This window comes from Thermobia domestica, chromosome 2 (genome assembly GCF_964235325.1).
Source record: "Thermobia domestica chromosome 2, izTheDome1.hap1.1, whole genome shotgun sequence".
In the NCBI taxonomy this organism is placed as follows: domain Eukaryota; kingdom Metazoa; phylum Arthropoda; class Insecta; order Zygentoma; family Lepismatidae; genus Thermobia; species Thermobia domestica.
In genome coordinates this window covers 49,474,987-49,491,814 of record NC_137455.1, presented here as the reverse complement: position 1 = coordinate 49,491,814, position 16,828 = coordinate 49,474,987, and the positions used below count along the sequence as shown (strand labels likewise).

Genomic DNA, 16,828 nt, shown 5'->3' with positions numbered 1-16,828 from the left:
AAACTAAGTGTTCTGACCTTCATTGTAGAACAAGTTTAAAATGCAATAAATGTTCAGTCCAACACTCACCACTGAATCAATCGACAACACTTGAATTTGGAATATCAAGAAATCGCCATCATTGTAAGCAACGCCAAACTGGTTTTGAGGTTTAAAATAACAATCTTCTTCGTTCATCACCTGATGAATAAAAATATAATATGGATCTAAATAACAGTAATAATACATAAAAAAGTCTGAACAAAATGGGTATCTTTCTTAGTTCATCACTACTTTAAAAATTATATGGATGCTTATCAATACATTATAAAGCTTTAAAAGTACTTGTAATAGTGAAATATGTACAAGAAATTAATAAATACAATCTGGAAACAACGTTGCAGATTTACTAAAGTAATGGATCATTTTTTAACAAGGCTATTTCATATCTGAATTACGTGAGTGAATATTAAAATTACTCAAAAGAAATTGGATTTTTCAGAGACATGAATGCAACTTAAAATATCCTATTGCTTTTGAAAATAATTTTCAAACTTATTCTGAGGATAATCAGTTTCCATTCGAACAACCTGAAGACTCTCCCCGTTACCATCGCTCATGCTCGATGTAATTACTCCAGAATAATCCATTATATAACATTGCAGTTTCCACTGCGGCAGACTTCGTTGCAGTTGAACTAGGGAAACATTGTCCCGCACCTATTTGCAGGCTTTCCAGAAACCCTTTACCATGCGAACACGACGTGATGAAAAGTACCATTTCAGAAATCCATGTGCACAGTAACTCATGGGAAAATGGACTCTAGATGGAAATATCCTCGAGTATGGATACAATTTCCAACTGTCAGGTGTTGGTAGAAGGCCAGGGATGTTTTGGCCATATCATCTGAAGCGTTATCCGACTTCGATTCCACAGGATGCGAACAGGAAATACAATGTTGATATTTTGTCTGTGTAAACTAGAGACAGAACATGTTTCAGAGAATTTGCAGCATTGATTTTGACTTGTTTTTCTCGGTCTTATGAATCTTGTGCGTCTCTTTACAGCAAAACATAGTATCAACCACAAAATCTTTTTGAGAAACTGTTTGCATTGACGCACAAAGTTACATCGGTATTTTTCTCTCTAGATAATGGTCTGAACATTTTGAAAGTCACTGGTAGATCCATGCTTCATACATTGTCTCAAAAAAAAATTCCAGCAGTCACTAGCTAGAACCGCTCAAACAATGTTCTGCTCCAATTCTTTCGCTCAGCAATATACCGCGATATTAACGCATGCACTCTAGCCTTGCGGAAGTATTGAAGCCTTTATGTAAGATGAATTGCACAATGCACTGTTGACTGGTCAACGTGTAATCGTTTGGTCATAACGTGAGACGTAAAACTCAAAGATTTCATTTCATTTTTCTCACAGCCCGCCGTCTTTGGATATGATATCGTTGACGATGTGGGCTGTTACTTTGTGAAATCCCATCCTATAGATGTCGCTGTCTGCAAGTTGTTTGGCTGGAAACGGATATGCATCTTTCTATGCAGTTTTTTTATTTTTATTTTATTTTTATTTTTTTATTATTTATTTTTATTAAAGTTCAAGTGAATACTAAGAGCAATTTTCGATACACAAGAAGCTACTACAAACAACTCATTCTGAAATAGTCCACACGTCTAAAAGGCTATTTAAATCAAATGAAATACTCATAAGTGAAGTAACGTTTTAAGTATAAAGAAAGAAAAATATATAAAAAACTGCAATACGTACAGCAACTTCTGTTATGGGCCAGTACTTTTCTATTTTTGGTTCATGCAAGTCCATACTTTCGTCTAGTGAGTCCTGCACAGGTAGAATACTATCATTTGAAACGTTACGATGCAAATTTACAGGCGTCACTTTCACATATACCTGGAAAGAGGTGTCAATATTAGATTAGTTACATATAAAAATAAATAACATTACACAATAATTACTTCTTATGAAATTGAAAAGCAGTAGCATGTTGTATCTCCGTTTATTAACTAATGACGCAAATAGTGATATAGCTACGGCATTGGCATTGGATCTAAGAACATGTCAGCTGTATCATTCCTCCTCCCCTCCTTCACTTATATACATACTCGAAAGAAAGCCAAAATGTTCTTACATTCACCATAATAGAGATGTAATGGTAATGTAAGAATTTTCACAGTGATAGGTTCGAATCTCACTAATATGTGTGCTAATTTGTGTCTTTACAGGTCCTGTTGAATTTGTATCACCCAGAAAAATTAGCGGAGGCAGCATGTTGGACAAAATCGAATACGAGTAGTGCATCTTCAAGGAAAATCTGCACAAACGATACATAAAGAGATGGCATCCATGTACGGTTAGGAATGCATTTTATGACAGGGTGAAACGCTGGAAGAGAAAATTCCAACATGGACTCGCATGTCTACAGGATGACAGAAGAGAAGGTAAAGGTCGTCCCTGAACGCCTACACATTTAAACGTGGGGCAAAAGTTGATCGATCAGCTAGTTTGTAGATAGATGTGTGACTATTAACTGTTTAGCTAGGGACGTGAACATTAGCAGAGGGTCCGTTCACATTATTTGACATGACATTCTAAACATGAGCATGTGTTCACAAAGTGGAATCCCGATTGTTGATAGTTTAAAATCAGCCATGTGTGCAATGTACACAAAGCATTTTGAACCTATACCACAAGGATAAGGGTAATTTTGTAAACAGATTAGTGACTATGGATGAATGATGGGTGGATCTATTTGACCCTGAAAGCAAGGAAATGAATAAGACACGGAAACATCCCTCGCCCTCATCTCCCAAAAAGGCTTAAGTGCAGCATTCATTCAGAAAGATCATGTTGTCCGTGTTTTGGGATCAAAGTTGTGATCTTGATAGATTACAGAGAGACAGAGTTTGCTATCAAAAGATGTGTTGCTGCTAGCAGACAATTACCGAAACACCGAGCAGCAGAAACACTCAGTTTTGAGCGCCAATGTAGCTATGAACCTTAGCCCCATCCCCTATATTCACCCGATCTGATCCTCCGAGTATTCCTCTTTTTAAATGTGAAAACACATTTGCGGGGTAGGCGTCTTGTAGATGATGATGAGATATTAGTGCGGTGGAAATCTAGTTTGCCTGCAACTCCGCGGATTTTATGCAGACAGTATTAGGAAACTGATCTACAGATGTGTGATATGTAAGTCAATACAATGCGAATGCGTAGAGAAGACACTCCTGTGGAGCAAATTGTGGATCCCTAGTTGAACTCGAGCATGGTGAGAAGAGAAACTTTTTGGTCTCCTCTCGTACTTTTGATTGCCAATGCCAACTACCACCATACTTCTGGCATACAAATCATAACAATATCATTCCAATATTCCTATTTTATTCAACAATAAACGGTAGAAATACGAATAAGACACACCACTGACCATTTACATCTTAATTGTTACATAAAATTATAAGATTGTAATTCGAAACATTTTAGAACAATTAAGTACTTAGCATGACTGATTTTCGTATACGTGGTTCTGAGTAGGAACACATAATGTCAGATTACCATCACAACTACAATAATAATAATAATAATAATAATAATAATAATAATAATAATAATAATACACATATAAATATAAGTCTTGGTTAGTAAAGAAAGCTAATACCAAATAATTTCGTTCAATATCCATAACACTAAGGTGAACTTTGTATGAGCTCTCAAATCAATGTCTCTTAGATTTCGCACTTCTCCGTACATGATTTACAGACAACTATCAGAATCACGTCGTTACGTAATTATGCATAATATCTTAAAAACTAAAATGAGTGGCTTGCAGATAAAATTAATTAACATTAACGAAGCTACAACAGCACAACGCTACAAGCTACAATGGTAAATTTATGTCAATTACACTAGGGCATCATTTCTTAGTTTTATGTACGTTGTAAATATTCGCATGTGGATATTTTGTATTAATTTGACAATATTCTAAAAGAATATCCGTAATAACATACCCTCCTTCCATGCAATCTTCTCTTCCACCAACAAATTGGGTTGTTAAACATCTTCAGCTGAACAACAGTTTCTGCTGTGAGCCAACCTTTCTCGATCTTCGTTACAAAGTTGTAATATCCAAAGACATCCGGTACAATACTCGAGCCTTTATCCATATTTGAGTCCTCTGAAAACAAAAAAAAACATTGTACTTCATTAAATGCATGAAATAGAAGCAATGAATCATATTTGTTTCTCCCAGTTTTTGTGTAGCATAATAGTTAGCGGGAGTGATTTGCGGTTATATTTTCAACAGAAGTACACGCTTTTCGGTCATGACCAAGCATTACGGGGAAATTTGAAGACTAACTGAAATACGAAGTATCGGTGTTTAGTATCTGCATCATTTCTGATTTTAATCTATTGATTTAGTTTATATGGAAAATAATTCTTCTCTTTACCTTGAAACGAACAGGAACTTTAATGGTTTAATTTCAATGATTACTTCTTCAAAACAAAGCTAAATGTTCCTTGCTTCGTCAAAATTACTCTGAATTAATATTGTTCGGTGCTACGTTAATCACTACGTTATCCAGTCCTCTACAGAGAAGTCACATATTTTTACTTTTGATTGCTGTCTCTAAGAAGCTGAATACCTACGCCACTTTATATACGCAGGGTGCATCATTTATGATGTCCAACCTAATAACGTAGAAACCAAGAGGGAGAAAAGTGAAAATTTGCACGAAGAAACTATGAAGTGGGAGACATTTTTGCACGTATTAAACAGAAACACCTAACAGTGTTCCCAACCCAATATAAAATTAATTCTTTTCAAACCGCTCTACCTTAGATTATTACATATTTCAAATCAACATGTCAAACCAAAATTTAAAATACCACATTTATTATTGAGCGTTGCAAACTAAGCATGTTATAGTATCACCAACATCCAAAGTTTGGAAGCCTTTAGCATACAAACAGAACAACGAACATGACACAGGATAATGCAAATCCAAAGTTGCATTGGATATCATTGTCATGGTATAATTTGTTTCGAATGAACAGGACCGAAGGTACATGTGCTTGAAAATGTGAATTTTTTGAAAGCTTTCATTTCGAAAAAATGCTTAGATACGTATAATATCTAAATACATGTGTGGTTTGCAATTGGCAAACACATCATTTTCCCGTTTACAGCACATCGATATTTCAAACAGTTTCAAAGCTAAGAAAAGGACCGCTGAAGTTTGCAACACTGTTTAAAACATTAATTGCGACAACTTGCTGTAATTACAGCTACTAAAAGCCTGTGCTGTAATGCTATGAAAGAACAGGAAAACAACAATTATTTTAAATACTTTCCACAAATATGCCAATTTCAGCAGTTTTGCGAACTTTATGAATGTTTATCGTATCTCCGGAACGGTTTGAGATATCGAAGTGCTGTAAAGGGCAAAATAATTTGTACGTCCATTGAAAACCACACAAGTAACTAGTATGATACTTATCTAACCATGTTTTCGAAATAAAACCTTTCGAAAAAATTTAAATTTTTCACTCTTTGTAACTTCGTTTCTAGTCATCCAAAACTCGTCATATTACGACCATGGTATCTAACGCTAAGGTACTTTGAAAGTGCATTGCACGTTCATTTCAATCGTGCTATAAGTGTTGTAGAGGCTTCCAAACTTTATATGTTTGTGATATTATAATATCCTTAGTTTGCTATACTGAATAATAAATGTGGTATTTTAAGTTTTTGTTTCACATGTTGATTTGAAATATATAATAATCTGACGTAGTGCCACTTTAAAAAAAAAAAAAAAAAAAAAACTTTATATTGAGTTAGCAACACTGTTGGGTTTTGTTTAATACATGCAAAGATGTCTCTCTCCTTATAGTTGCATCGTGCAAAGTTTCGCTTTTCTCCCTCTTTTGGTTTTTCCGTTATCATGGTTGGGCATTTAAATGATGCATCATGTATACAGGGTTAGCATAAATGATTCATTCGTTTTAAAAAGGCTATACAGTGAAACCTCTCTAAAGCGGACAGCTGTGCGGATCGAAAGTTGTCCGTTATAGAGAGGTGTCCACCTTAGAGAAGTTTCAATATTTTCTTATGTAAATTAGTAAACAAGATAATATGCAATTAGAAAAAAAGTATTTTTGCATGAATCATATATCTATTTATGAATATCACAAAAATGTTACTGTACCTGCATTACCCTCCGCCATACAGTACTCTATATTCGAGGCACAACATAGAAATAAGATGTTATAGTTCTCTGCACTTTACATTTACCACTACTTACTACGTTTTCAGTGTGTTGCTTTAATTTGTGGGTTTATTGGTCTTTTTTTTTTTTTTTTTAAATATATATAAAAAGACAATATGCGTACTCGCGGGCAAAAAGTACCAAACTGCCTCCTACTTGGTTAGAGATTCCAGTGGGGCAGCAGCATAACATGTCATCCCAAACGGCGGGCAACTGTCAATCACTTCTGCGTCTAAAACAGCTTGGGTGGGAATGGGATTCAAGCAAAGGACATGAAGAGTGTTGTTAAACAGAGACGCTTCGTCTGGGATGCTGAGCAGACAGTTGAAGAGGCAAATTGTTATCACAATGCTTCCTTGGGGACACACGTATGAATTACTAAAAACGTATATTGACTAATTTTCAACTCGTTTCTAAAGAAAGTGTCCGTGTCCGTACTAGAGTGTGTCCGCTTTAGAGAGGTTTGGCAATATGTTTTTTCCTATTTACAGTGCTTGGGGACCCATAATATGCCCGTTATGGAAGGTGCCCGCTTTATAGAGGTGTCCGTTAGTGGAGGTTTCACTGTATTTTCAAAAGTATTACACACATAAACACATGAAAGATATACGAAAACAATCACAAAGTCACCAAGTTTGTGCTGTGTGGCACACGAGTCCATTATCTTTCCGATCGGGTGTGGCAGTATGGCAATACGAGGTTAATACCTGTCAAAAATGGAGGGCAAGCAAGAAAAAAAAAGTTTTTGTGTGCTTGAATATCCCAGATGTTCGTCTGTTACAGCTGTGCAACGCGCTTTCAGAAGAATATGAAAAAGAACCGCCATGTAAACAAAGCATTTTGTGGTGGTATCGGCAATTCGAGGACACTGGTTACTTGTGTAAAGGGAAAAGCACCGGTCGATCAGAAGTGCCATAAGAAACAGTGGAGAGAGTGAGGGATAGTTTCCTGCGTTAAGGACCTTATTTCCGTGCCCCCACTACCGCAATCCTTAGTCGAGCTCAAAAAACGCATCAGTGTTTCAGTGGAGAAAATTGACAGGACTATGCTACATAATGTATGGAATGAGCTCGAGTAAAGTCTAGACTGGGTCATGTCACCAAAGGGTCACATATTGAACATTTGTAGAAGGTGTATAAACTTTGTGAGTTTGGGTTCTTTTAATATACAGTACCTTTCACGTGTTTCGCGTAATACTTTTGAAAATACAGACTCTTCAAAATGAATGAATCATTTATGCTAGAACTGTAGAATCAATTGATTTATATTGAGAATTATTTTTCTGCTTTCTATGAAAAGATGCCATTTTACAATTTCTTCTTCAGTCCAGTTTATTGTCCCTTATTTCCTTAAAATGAATTTGTATTATTTTAAAAATACATGTAACAAATTTAAGTTTTCACGAAATAAGGATTGCGGTACTTAAATAAAGGGTATTTCCTGGTAACATAGTGAAATCGGCCTTTGATCCAAATTGGGTCGCTATTGGCCAAAAAGGTCACTCTTGACCTAAAACTACCTCAAAAAAAGTTTTGACCCCCTTCCCCTCCCCTTACCGAATTATCGTATCATACATGCTCAAAATTGAACGTTTTTTTAAATTTTTGTGGGGGTGACCCAAAAATTTTGAAAGTTTCACAGACTGTAGATACTATCTAGATGCAAATGTGCAATTTTTTTCAAAACTATCGATTAGTATTTTGCTTTATTTTTTACGTGCTGAAAATTTCAAAAAATTGTAAATTTTTTTTTGGGGGGGACACGTTCCTGATTTTTTGGTTAAAAAAAATTTGTTATACCCTTATGTACAACATATATTTTTTTCGGGACCTGAAAGTGATGGCAACATTGTCACAAAAAAATAAATAAATAAATAAAACTGAAGACAAACGTGTTTTTCGCATAGTTTTTCCACCACTTTAGGGCCCTCAGGGTGAAAGCTTCTTCAAACAAGTCTTCGCCGAAGTTCACAATTTTCCTTTCTCTTGCGTCCCTTCTGCCTGTGTCGTTCTTTGGCTGCTTTGATTCTCTACACTTCGGAATAGAAACACCAACTATATCTCTTATAGTGCTTCCACTTTAACCGACTCTTGCACAACAAAGTTACACACAGCTCGCGGTAGACTGTGTGCGACCACTGATGCAAGCACTGATAGATACGAAGAACCGAAGCGAGGTTTTACCTTTGCAAGAGTCGGTTAAAGTGGAAGCACTGTGAGAGATATAGTTGGTGTTTCTATTCCGAAGTGGACAGAATCGAAGCAGCCAAAGAACGACACAGACAGAAGGGACGCAAGAGAAAGGAAAATTGTGAACTTTGGCAAAGAATTGTTTGAAGAAGCTTTCACCCTGAGGGCCCTAAAATGGTGGGAAAACTGTGCGAAAAACACGTTTGTCTTCAGTTTTATTTCTTTTTGTCAATGTTGCCATCACTACTTTCAGGCCCCGAAAAAAAAAATATATGTTGTACATCAGGGTATAACAAATTTTTTAACCCAAAAATGAGAAACGTGTCATCCCCCAAAAAATTTTTCTACAATTTTTTGAAATTTTCAACACGCAAAAAAATAAAGAAAATAGTTTTGAAAAAAAAAATGCACATTTGCATTTAGATAGTATCTACAATCTGTGAAACTTTCAAAATTTTTGGACAACCTCCACCAAAATTAAAAAATATTCAATTTTGAGCATGTATGATACGATAATTTGGAAAGGGGAGGGGGTCAAAAAATTTTTGGGGTAATTTTAGGTCAAGGGTAACCTTTTGGGTCAATAGCAACCCAATCTGGATCAGGGCCGATTTCACTATCTTACTAGGAAAGAGCCTTTGAAAAAAAAATCAGTAAAATCAAACAATTAAAATTCCAGTTCAGTTTAAAGGAAACACAAAACTAATTCAATCAAATCGTTTAGAACTACATTGGCTATAGAACAACTGACATCTGTTGTGCTTGAACAAAGGTAGTGAATATCTCTTGAATGAGCACCTTAACAATTGGATTACGTATGTATACATGACCAACTAAGCTTCGGATTTGGTCGACACCTTATCATTCCTTAAAATTAAAGAAGCATACTATTATGAAACAAGTATCAATTTTCAAAAATGCTATCTGTCTTACGTTTAAAATAGCTCCGTTCAATTTATTCTTAATTTATATAAATGACACTCACCATTCTTGGAAATCAGTCGTGGTTTGAATGCTGTCTCCCAGCGACGAACAATTATCTGTCGTTCCAAGTATCTGTCACCATCTGGTTCCACGATAACACAAACAAAGTAGCGGAATTCCACATCAACATTAGCAGGAATGCTTACAACACCGGACCACACATCACTGAAACGCAGGAAATGGACTTTATAAATAAATAACCTCACAGAAAATATATTATTTATAAATTTGGTCTCAATTACATTAACAATTTTAATTTTATTTCATATTCCTCGATATTATCACTTCCAAATAACTCAAATAAAACAAAGTCAAGCAAGCAAACGAATGAAATACTACATATCTACTGAGTGGAAAAATGCACAACTGGATCGAGATTTGAACCAGAGTCTCCGGCTTATCATTAAGCTTTACCAGCTTTAGTCCGCTACCTGAAAAGTCCTATAGTCTACCACTCTGACCACATGGACTGTGAGGGAATAACTCATAATGTATCACACAAACTGTCTACAGGGTCTCTGTGGTTCGAATCTTGGCACACTCGTGCATCTTTTCACTCTTTTTGTATCATTGAAATCGTATCTACATAGGACTTGGAGTGGTACAAAAGCGGGTACTTCCTCATTTATTTTATATATATATATATATATATATATATATATATATATATATATATATATATATATATTTCTGTCCACAAGAAACTTCGAAATACAATCACAGTTCTTGTTGTCTTGGGATTGTTTATTTGTATGGAATTTCAAAGAGACACTGTATTTTACTAAGACAGCAGACAAAGAAGCATTCTCTAGGTAGAATCGAAAGCTTTTGCAGTAAGCTTTCTATTCTGCCTAAAAATAATTGCTTGAGTAAGACGAAAATCTTTCATGTAGGTAAAGTTAATATTCTCACCTCTGACATTGGAGAAATGTATTTAATTCCCGAAGAGAATAAAATGTAGTTCCCCCTTCTGAAGAAAGGCAGTCGGTCGAAAATGTGGAAAAGCTTTTTCAGGTCAGACATCCTGAGTGAGGTTTTCCTCATTCACACACCAGGCAAATGGCGAGATGGTACCTAACGTACATGTCCCAAGCCACTTCCTTTCTCCCCTCCCTTCCCTCGAATAGTGCGATCGCCAAGGGACATCATCTTTGATACGTAACGACCTAACATAACCACAGATGCGGAAAGCCCAGAACTCTTAATTCCTAATCCTAACCCTTCTGAAGAAAGGACGTTAAATTCTAAACAATTTAACGTTTCTTATTAAGTTTGTTTGAAGCTCAAGAAACTCTTCTTTATGAGGAGCACGCATCAACTATCTGCATTGACTGAGATTTTTGATTTCAGGATTGATATTATTTCAGAAATTATCGGGAAAATTTTGGGTAATTATCCCTTTTTACCACTGCGTTTCGTCTGCCTTTTACTGGGTGACTGGTTTGGTACCACCTGATACATTTTTCAAATTCAATTAGCCTCAAAATTAGAAGTATATCATCTTCTAATATCTTAACGAATATGTAAGTCCATAGTCGTCAGAAGAGTCCTTCCAACCGAAATGTAAACAGGATTTCAGAATTACAGATAACAAAAAAATTATCGAGTACAGAAGCAAATGATTTGGCAACCCGACTTCTCAAAAGCTTATAGTACTACGTATAACAACGATGTAATCTCGACATATGTGGTGCCACTGGAGCACTTTTTGTAAACAGCTTTGAGGAATTTTGTATATATCGCTTACCAAAATCTCAGAAAATGTAAATGCCAGTGTAGAATTGGTATGTATCACAATACATCACACGCAAATTACATATGGATGAGAATTTAAAGAGCAATCTATACTGAGAAAACTAACTGTTGCGCCGAAGCCTTTAGCCCTCTGTACATTCTAGGTTAAAATAATGCTTAATTCAAAACTAATTCTTCAGTTTTCTAATAATAAACAGCAAATCAACGCTCATGTTCAATATAATCATTATTCATTTTCAAATAATTTAATTGAAACAAATATTAAATTGCAAAATAAATAGTCACAAAATATTATTGTAAAAAATATATACAAATGTTAAGAGTCTCTACCCCGGCGAAATTAAAACACCGCTAATTTTACAGTAATTATGTGATATCTTCAAATAGATAAAAGATAGTCGAAATGAGGAACAAGAGCGCCCTAGACAATATTATTTTACATAAGAAACCGTTATCACGACTCACTTATCTGCTTTCGATTTCGAGCCATTTTGAAAATCGGCATTTATTTTCGCGTTTCTACACGGCTGAAAACGGAAAGCTACTAGGTGACTTGTGGTAACGGTACCTCATACAAAATAATATTGTCTAGGGCGCTCTTGTTCCATATTTCAATTATCTTTTATCTATTTGAAGATATCACATAATTACTGTAAAATTAGCGGTATTTTAATTTCGCCGGGATGAAGTCTCTTAATGCTTAAACTTAAATATGGTTACGGCCCTTGTTCTATTTTGAAATAAACTGAAACAATGTAGTTTACAAAAATAAAAAAGCTACTGTCTTTCATGCCGATGCGTTAACCAGTACACCAACCAGTCTGCTTCCCACAACACATTCTCACTCTCGAGGATGGTGCTTCTGTCTCTCTCTCTCTCTCTCTCTCACGCACACGCACACACACACACACACACACACACACACACACACACACACACACATACATATATATATATATATATATATATTAGTGAGAGTGAGTGGCTGTTCTGGGAAGCGAACTGGCTGTCCAGGTCCAGTCAGTCACTTTTTTACTCTTTGTAAGTTATAGAATTCACATCTACAGAGAATCAGCTGTGTGTTAAAAATCAGTTATTTCCTCTTTTAACGAAATAGCTACTGTATATATGAAGCAATGTAGTTTTTAAGTTGCAATTAAAACGTCACAATAGTTTTTAAACTGGCAAATTACCTGTACGCTAGCGGCATGTATTGGCACCAAGCAGCTAACAGCGCACGTAGCGACATCTATTACCTTGATTCTATACTATCAAGAATTAGCGTTACTCACAGAATAGATCACATAAATAGGATGGAACAAAATGGTAATTGGATTTGGATCTAATTTTGGGACAAAATGGATTTGAAAATATCAGATAATCATTTATCCTGTTAAATGTAAGCAGAGCACAGTGGTAATCACAGCTCTTGAAATTGCTACTTCATTCAACAGAATGCATATCATAAAGGTACACGGAGAATTTAGTTGAAGGACTACTGGGAATGTCTAAGGCATGGATGCAAATACAGATATGGATACTGAATCAACGGTGATTCAGTTTTCGAACAACAGTAGTTTCTAAAAAGATTTGTGCTGAGGATCCGCCGAAGCGTACAAAGTTAAATTAATAAAAGGGCATTTTTGGATAAGTATGGTTCTTTCTTTCTGAATGTTACAAAACGCGTCTTTTGCAAAGTTTGACATATCCTTGTTCAGTTATACAGTACAGCACACAGTATTAAATATATATTCTAGCTAAGTCAATATTTGCCTCTAAACTATAATCCGTTCCAAGAGTGGCCCTCGCAGTCCATTCCAGATTAACAGGCTGCTTACAAAATCCGCTTTCATATTTTAACCCACATTCTACTCTTTTAAAATATAAGACGTCGCAAATCAAGATCTCTTAATTATATATACACAAAATAAACAAGCTAACATGATTAAGATTTTAGCCGTGATCGTGATCATGTTTTGAATGCACAATTATTAACTACATAAAATATAAACTTACCGATATTCTTCCTCTTTTGAACATATTTCTTGAGTTAAAATCACAGCATTTTTACACTTCCAATTTCCAAGCTCGGGAAAGTTCCCAACAACACACACAGTTTCTCCTTGTATAGTGCTTACTTTGATCCGAAACTTCCAATCTCTTTTACTGAGTTTCATAACGTGGGCTTCAGGATGGATATGAGCGTCAGGATGCATATTTTTACGATACAACAACACACTAAATTCTTTGATGTTAACGCTGCTGTTTATTCCATCAACCTGAAAAATAAATAAATAAATACATAAATAAATAAATAAAAGTAAAAAAAATACACGCAACTTATTTTGACGAAACAAATATATCAATTCACATATATTGTAATTATAGTAATACCTAACAAAACATTCGTGTTTAAAAAAATGATTTTAATCAAAAAGCCATGTCTTCCTAGTAAGATCAGTTTTCCGATTATTTATCGTAGACTTCTTTAACTTATTTTATTAAAATTGTATTTAAATAATCTGAAATTATTAAAGATTATCATAAAGTACAAGAAAAAATTATATACATCGCATTGCTCCGTCAACTTACTAACATTTAGAGTTAACGTCCTGTTTAGCACCAAAGCTATAAGGAACTTAGACCTGTAACTTAAAGTGGATTCCGAGCCACTAGCTATCAGGAATTGAACCCGGGACTCCCGTACCGAAAGCGCGTACGCTAACCATATAGCCACAAGGGAATTCCTGTCGACTGATTACAAATATATAGGCTATATTTAATGTAATTATATATCATTCTGTGGTTTGCTGATAATGGCGCTTTTATACACAGAAAATCTTGACAGATGACTAAGTATCTATGCTAATAATCCCGACAGATTCTTATCGAAGCTGATTATTATAGTAATTATGTCTTGATCAAAGGTTCTAATAGATTTCCTTCCTAAAAATCTTTGATACTAATTGCTGGAGGCCGAAAAATAAAACCAGTCTTATTGATGTTATTTTTTTCTATACATTGCCTGGATAAACCACATGAAAAGAACTTAAATTCGTTTGAGTTTAAATTTTATTTTTCCTCCTTTTTGTTTTATAACTTTTTCTTTCGTATTTGCTGAATAATACCCTTTAATGCCAGAGTTGGATATACTTACCTCATTTCTTTGCACTTAATTGACGGTCTAATTAGATGAGAGTTTTTGAGCGACGTCAGAGAGTAGAGAAAAAAAAAGAAGAGTGGCGAAGTAGAATTTTTTTTTAAATTTAAACGCTTCCATCAACTTGCTTAAATGTAATATTGCTGTTAGTAAATTTTCAACACAAGAATAATCAAATAAATATTTTCCTATATGACAATCTTAGAACTTCCCTGATTAAATCATTTTTTCTTTCTTTCTTTCCTTCGCAGTCAGATAAAGTTCGGCTCCCTGCTTAACGTATCGATTCCTCATCCCATCTTTTTTACTATTTCCCTTTTCCTTCAAGTCTTTGTACTCAGAAAGTCCTGTAAGTTCTCTCTCTAGCATCCCCTCCCGGGCGGAAGTGGAACCGCGACTCTCGTGTTTTGATGTGGATTCCGTTGCGTTGCTTTTTGGGGCTTTATAGCTGTAAGCAAAGTACTCAGTTACATATATACGTTTAGCGTGTCCTCTCAGGCGTTCCTTGAAAGAAGACATATTAGCTCCAAGTCGGGAACAGCGGTATGGTCTTCTAATCCAGCTCTCTTGGAGGCGAACAGCGTGACAGGAAACAACCTACACTGTGTGGGTTAATCTTGAATGATGGTCTGGGTACCCACCAACTGCACTAGAAGCGTGGTCCGGAGTCCATGTTGATAGTTTGTCCGTTCTTTCATAATCTTAGTACTGTATAAGGACGTAACTCAAATTACTTCAATACAACTTTTGCTTGGTCAGAAGAAGAAAAAAAAAAAAAAAACTTGCTTTTACCTTCATACCTACTAGAACAAATGTCCCCTTTATAAAACTAATGAAATATATTTTACTTATCTTGTCTTGGTTCCTTTTCGTTCCTTATTCTTTTCTTCCAGTTTTCTGAATTTTTTATTGTTGAAATATATTATTACCGAAACTAAGAAAACTGACCTTCAATCTTAGAACAATCCACTACCATGTTTATTTACTTAACCACATTAGTCATATGTAGGTATATTGTTTATACATAAAGTAATAATAATGTTTTAAGTAATTGTAATTCTAGATAAATTGTTTTTTTATTATTATTTATTTATTTATTTGATTTTACGTGCATAAACTTTATTTGGGTTAAATTCCAAAGTTGGGCGTCCGTTTCCAGCAAAATTCTTAAAGTTTACAGGAAAGATATGGATAATTTGATCGTTTGTGTGCTTGATAATATATAAGAGTCTCGAAAAATCCGTTTATTTGCTATATATAAGCGGTTAAAAACATGGGACTATACGGCGAACGGAGGGAACTACTTGGCGCAAGGTAACCGAACAGTTGCATTGTGGGAAAGAAACGAGCATTTATGTTATCAACATGGCGAATGTACAAGGGCAATGAACTAACAGTTTTAACATTTGTGAAGCAATACGTTGATAACGAGCAAAATCTTTTAAAAGTTTATGAAGAGCACGGATTAATTAACCTAATAACAAATTACAAAAAGTGTGGAAAGGAGATAACAGCGAAAAAACGTGGTGAAAGCAGACGCCCACTTCGGAATAAATGCCCTTTATTTTAGTTTGCATTTTATTCCACTCAGTTTCGTTTTCGTATTCGGAGTCAATGTTGAATTGTTCATTGGCGGTACACGTAATATGTGATTGTGTGAATTTGTTGAAGTATTTATTGCAATATATTACTTTACACCTCGTGTGTTCTGTGTACATTTTATAGTTTCCTTTAGTGTTCTGTTTCTTGATTCCATTGTGTTTGTGTATGTGTTTGGGTTCATGGGTTTACGAAATGTTTTCTGTGGCATATAGTATGGTGTTTTTTGAAATTCACTTGTTCGCAACAGGTCCTATATTGTCTTCCATTGTCTGATGTTATTGATGTTACTGGTTACTTTTGTTTTTTAGCGCAAGTTGGGTGAATTACGACAAAATAAATTATTACTTAACCAAACTGTATTTGCATTGAAAGATTTCTTCTAATAATATATATTCTAAAATAATACAAGGTTGGGGTGTGGGGGGCTCTGCCCCCAACTGTTATTTTATAATATAGATTATTGCAAGAAATCGTTTCATGTAAGTAATATTTTGGTGAGTTAATAGTTTACTTTCTCGTAATTCACCTACCTTGGCCTTTGGGTGGTGGACCTGCAGGGTGACCTATGTTCTAGAAGGTCGCCAATAAAACTTTTGGCAAATATATACGGAAGTCTAAAATATGTAGTATTTCTCGATGTATCTTTCTTGCAGCTACCTGAAGAAGTTAGGTGGTCAAATAAATAAATAAATAAATAAATAAATAAATAAATAAATAAATAAATAAATAAATAAATAAATCCGTAAATTATGGATTTGTGACATATGGGAATAGTTTATTTGTAAACCTGATTCATTTCTACGTTAATGACATACGCACATAAGGTAATTAGATTACAAGAACGAGCTTTCCAAGTGAAAGCC

The 16,828-nt window shown here is 34.9% G+C and overlaps 1 protein-coding gene across 4 annotated transcripts in view; it reads right to left on the bottom strand.

Moving 5' to 3' along the window:
* LOC145671884 (glycerophosphocholine phosphodiesterase GPCPD1-like) overlaps positions 1-16,828 on the bottom strand; it is a 161,754-nt gene that overhangs the window by 34,111 nt on the left and 110,815 nt on the right. For all 4 annotated transcript variants that reach the window (XM_081741113.1, XM_081741121.1, XM_081741116.1 and 1 more), the window contains 5 exons: positions 13,220-13,482; positions 9,450-9,613; positions 4,017-4,183; positions 1,762-1,902; positions 70-180 (listed from right to left, as the gene is read on the bottom strand). In XM_081741113.1, coding sequence (XP_081597239.1) covers positions 70-180; positions 1,762-1,902; positions 4,017-4,183; positions 9,450-9,613; positions 13,220-13,419 — 783 coding nt within the window. In that variant the 5' untranslated portion in view covers positions 13,420-13,482. The remainder of the gene's footprint in view (positions 1-69; positions 181-1,761; positions 1,903-4,016; positions 4,184-9,449; positions 9,614-13,219; positions 13,483-16,828) is intronic.